Source organism: Silurus meridionalis, chromosome 18 (genome assembly GCF_014805685.1).
Source record: "Silurus meridionalis isolate SWU-2019-XX chromosome 18, ASM1480568v1, whole genome shotgun sequence".
In the NCBI taxonomy this organism is placed as follows: domain Eukaryota; kingdom Metazoa; phylum Chordata; class Actinopteri; order Siluriformes; family Siluridae; genus Silurus; species Silurus meridionalis.
The window spans coordinates 2,691,013-2,696,012 of NC_060901.1; the positions used below are offsets into that span (position 1 = coordinate 2,691,013).

General features: G+C 44.9%; 1 protein-coding gene across 2 annotated transcripts in view; it reads left to right on the forward strand.

Moving 5' to 3' along the window:
* The window catches only part of LOC124400994 (thyrotropin-releasing hormone-degrading ectoenzyme-like), a 46,055-nt gene that overhangs the window by 628 nt on the left and 40,427 nt on the right, over positions 1 to 5,000 (forward strand). For both annotated transcript variants that reach the window (XM_046872856.1, XM_046872857.1), the window contains exons 2-3: positions 1 to 336; positions 2,998 to 3,271. The exon at positions 1 to 336 is cut by the window's left edge. In XM_046872856.1, coding sequence (XP_046728812.1) covers positions 1 to 336; positions 2,998 to 3,271 — 610 coding nt within the window. The remainder of the gene's footprint in view (positions 337 to 2,997; positions 3,272 to 5,000) is intronic.

The window sequence follows — 5,000 nt, forward strand, 5'->3', positions numbered from 1 at the left end:
CTACGACCTCCAGCTCTCGGTCTACATGAACAACTTCACCTTTTCCGGGGAGCTAAGCATCGAGCTCGAGTGTGTGAACGCCACCAAGTTCATCGTCCTGCATGCCGATGGGCTGCACATTGACAAGGTGGCCGTGTACTCGGACGGCAAGAAACCCGGTGCCATGAGGATCCACCGGCACTTCCGGTACTCACACAACCAGGTGTACGTCGTCGCTCTGCACCGGGAAATGAAGCCGTTTAGAACATATAAGCTCCACATGACCTTCCAGGCTCAAATCCATGACCAGCTCCTGGGCTTTTACCGCACCTCCTACCTGCTGCATGGAGAACAAAGGTAATTTATTCAATTCCGCTGTATATTTCAGTGTTAATTCCAGCGTTCGCTCACCTGTTTTTAACATGTGTCGATTGAACGAACACCTACAGAGCGCATCTGCTCGAATTCAATCACTGCAGCTGTTCCTTGCACATTTCCTCATTTGTCTCAGAAGCAAAACCTCAGAAATTAAAACTCAGGTAGAGGTTCATATTAGGAACCTGTCGTAAGTACATCTCATTAACTTCAGGGTTTGTCAGGTGGTCCATTGTAGTTCTGCATTGAACCCAGGAAGATATTTGACTGAAAAGCTAAAAAGAGCTCATGAAAAATAGCAGAAAAGATCCTCCATGAGCCCAATGTCCTGCTTGTAAACTCCACATTTCCTTCACTTCTTCTCACACTCACTGTTCACAGACAGCAATCTTCATCGCACATTTATTCAATCAGTGTGTGTGTGTGTGTGTTTGTTCTCCATATAGCAGCAGTGGTTGAAGAAGGACATTGGAGTGATGTTGGTGTAGAATCCTGACTGTAGTCTCGTGGAGATATTTATAGCTGTGTGTAATTTTCTCTCCACACTGAGCTTTACAGCACACACTCCACTTTTACTTCCTGTCTCATAAATTACGAGCGAATTATTTTACACACAAATTTTGAGACGAGTCTCTCACACACTTTCCAGATACATTATAGAGCATGGACAAAAGTTTGTGGACACCTGACCATAAGATTAGTATGTGTTTCTTTCTGAACATCCCATTCCACACAGAGTCTCCATTTGCTGTTATACGAACCTCTACCCTTCTGAGTAGATGTTCCACCAGACTTTATGGATATTTGTGCTCATTTAGCCAGAAGGGTGGTAGTAAATTTAGGTCCTGATGTAGGTGAGAAGGTGTGGAGGCCTGGGGTGCAGACAGTGTTCACATTCATCATGTTTAATGTGATTGGAGCTCTATAGCAGGAGATCTTCCACTCCAACCCACGTAAAGCACATCTTCATGGAGCTGGCTTAGTTCCCCATTCAGGAACTCGAGTTGCATCAACAACGCTTTGTGAACGCTTCCACGTTGTCCACGCTCTGAATCAGTTGTGTAATCAGTCCAATGAAAAGCGCGGCGTCACCGGCGGAGTGAGGTCACCACCAGGAAGCTGTAAAAAAAGCACATGGAGCGAAGCCAGTGCTAGCTTTTGTTTGTTCATGAAGCGCTCTATGTGTGTATGTGTCTATGGTAAGTGGTAAATGTCCGGAAACAAAATGTAAAAAAAGAAAATAAAGCAAGCCTGAAGAGTAAGCACTCTTTCCGGCTGTGCTGGGGGGATACACACAGCCTCTGTGTTGCTTGCTTGGGAGCAGAGTATGCTAGGTCGGTTCTCGAGGGAGCCGAGTGTGCAGATTACGCTTGCATGTATTTGCGAACGCTGCGCTCCCAGAGAGAACTCTTTGAGGAGGGTTCTCCCGCTCATTGTTCTTGCCCCACACACCATGCCTGTGCTGAAATTCGAGAGCTCTGCTGTGCGACTGAAGAGACAGCTAGGGCCATTGGCCAGTCCATGGCCACCCTTGTGTCTACTGAAAGGCACCTATGACTCACGGAAAGACCCGACAGGGACAGCGCCATGCTTCTGGTGCCTTAATTAGGGTACGTTTTCAAGTTACCCTCAGTCATCACACGATCTGGTATGGTATCGGGTATGATCCAGGCTTTCTTCCCTCCACTTTTTTAGGCCCCAGACTAGGAGAAGCTTAACTGACTGTGCCCAGTGCGAGCAGACACTCAGTCTTTTATAACCTTGACCTTAGTGCCTTTCCTGGCCCCTTTGTCCTTCGACCTACCTGTGCCCATCCACACTGGGCAGGCATTAATCAGTCTGGCTTTATTGGACTCTTGTTCCCAAAGTGTTGTGAACGTAGCTCAAGTTCCTGAAGGGGAACGGCTCCAGGTTATGTATGTAACAATGGTTCCCTGAGGAAACAAAACGCTGCGTCTCCATGCCACACTGCCGCCGTCCCTGCAGCGCTTCCTTCCTTTTTCAAAAGCAAGCGCCGTTTTCACTCCGTGTGCATTTTATAGCTTCCGGTCATGACGTCACCCCACCGGTGATGCCTCGCTTTCCATTGGACTGATTACGCACGTGATTCAGAGCGCAGACAATGCGGAATTGTTTCCAAATCGTTGTTAATGCAGCTCGAGTTCCCTCTGGGAACCATGGTTACATAAGTAACCTGGAGACGTTCACAGCGGCATAGTAATGCCATTATCCAAAGCAGCTTACATTTCATCATGACGCGTACCTACGAGGCCCAACACGACTGTGGAGGACAAACAGTGCAGTGAACCATCAATATATCTACAGGTGCTGATTTTTGGAGGTGCAGAAAAAAGTCATGTCACGTGACAGTGCAGAGTTTGTGATGACATCATGATGTTGATTTGTTATCTCAAGGCTTCATTAAGGTTTATATACACAAACAAACACACATGCATAAAAAGTAAAGTATAATCTAACATTGTGTGCTGGATTAAGTGCTATATTCTGAGCTGCTGAATAAATGAGACTGGAAGCCATTGTGTTTCTGAAGTTTCTGAAACATCAGCAAGTTTCTTTCAAGATACAGAAGCGTCTCACTGATAGATCCTGTCCTCTCATCTAAACCCGTCTCTGTCTGTGCAGGTTCGTTGCCGTGACTCAATTCTCTCCGACTCATGCGAGGAAAGCGTTCCCGTGTTTCGACGAACCCATCTACAAAGCCACCTTCAGTGTGACCTTGAGGCACGACGCCTCCTACCGGTCCATCTCCAACATGCCTGTCGAGTGGTCCGGCTTGGACGAGGACGGCCGGGTCGTCAATCGCTTCTCCAGGACACCTCGCATGTCCACTTATTATGTGTCTTGGGCCGTGTGTGACTTCGGCTACCGAGAGACGACGACACGCAGCGGGGTGACGGTGAGTCTTACACACTTCTCCAGTCGAAGATAGAGGTTTCCTTCACTGTCCATTTAAATACACAAGGGTTTAGAAAAGCGAGAGAGAGAGAGAGAGAGAGAGAGAGAGACAGAGACAGAGAGAGAGAGAACAACACAGACTCTGCTGTTTCCTCACCGCTGCTTAAAACACATACTCTTTTGTCATTCACTAATAAAATCAATCCTTGTAATGGATAAACCATCACACCACACACACACACACACACACACACACGCACCGTGTCTGTAATAAGCAGGTGAACTGCAGCGGGTTTCTTCGTCTTCATAGAGTCGGATGTGAAACACTTCTCCTGTAGTGTGAAACTGAAATTTATTTATTTTCCTCATTTCTGCCACATGCTGAGTGCTATTATCTCTCCTGTGGGTGCACTAACATCCTCAACACACACACACACACACACACACACACACACACGCGGTGCGTTTAAAGCAGTGTGAAACATCACTATTATAATCTCCATGTCAGGGGGAGAAAAGCAGTTTGATTAAAGAGGCGTATTGGAGGTGATGGAAGCAGCAGCGGAACCAGGAAAAGGTTCATTTCTCTCGTCTCTGCTCCCTTCCTCATCACTTCCTCCTGCTTATTTACATTCTCCCCATTTCAGATCATTTCCAGATGACTCTAAAAAAACGCTTATAGAGCTTGGATGTAGGCTTCTGTTCATCGTCTTGTTGTATGGCGAAGTCATGTTGGTTCAGGATTCCTTTCACTTTCTGGAATAATTCTCCAACCTTCACTGCTCTAAAACAATGCCAAACCATTAAGCTTTCACCTCCATGTTTGACTGTGGTGGTGAGGCAGTCTGATCACATCTTAGTCTGTGTCCTAATGAACCAGCATAAGAATGTATTTACTGGTGGAGACTAGGCATCTCTTTAATGCCATAAATGTAAGTGTAAATAAATAAACAGTTATAGTAACAATGACAGTAAATGTAAATGTGAAAGTAAATGTGATAGAAAATGTAACAAAAATTCTAAAAGTAACAGTAAATATAAGAATAACACTAAATGTAACAGTAACAGTAAATGTAAGTGTAATAGTAAATGTGGCAGTTGGTGTAATGATAAATGTAACAGTAAATGTAACAGTAAATGTAACAGTGAGGGTAAATGTGGTAGAAGTGTAACAGTAAATGTAACAGTAAATGTAACAGTGAGGGTAAATGTGGTAGAAGTGTAACAGTAAATGTAACAGTAAATGTAACAGTGAGGGTAAATGTGGTAGAAGTGTAACAGTAAATGTAACAGTAAATGTAACAGTGAGGGTAAATGTGGTAGAAGTGTAACAGTAAATGTAACAGTGAGGGTAAATGTGGTAGAAGTGTAACAGTAAATGTAACAGTGAATGTAAGTCAGTAATGCTGGCTCTCTTGGTTTGGGCCAGTAAAAGTAAATGTAAATGTAAATGGAACAGTAAAGGTTTTATTACTGTGAGATTTAAGCAGCACATTACAGAATCCCGACGCTGTACCGCACACTGTACTGTTTTCCCTCCTCTAACACACACAGGATCCACTCACCAGCTCCTCTACACTCCCTGCATGGGGTTAAACTGTGTGAGAGCGGGCAGAACTGCATTGACGGCTTTCAGGGGATTTGTATAAAAGATTCGGATCACAACACGCATAGATCATCTGAAACACCTGATCTCGAGCCCTGAAGATATTTCCAGATACGTGACGTGA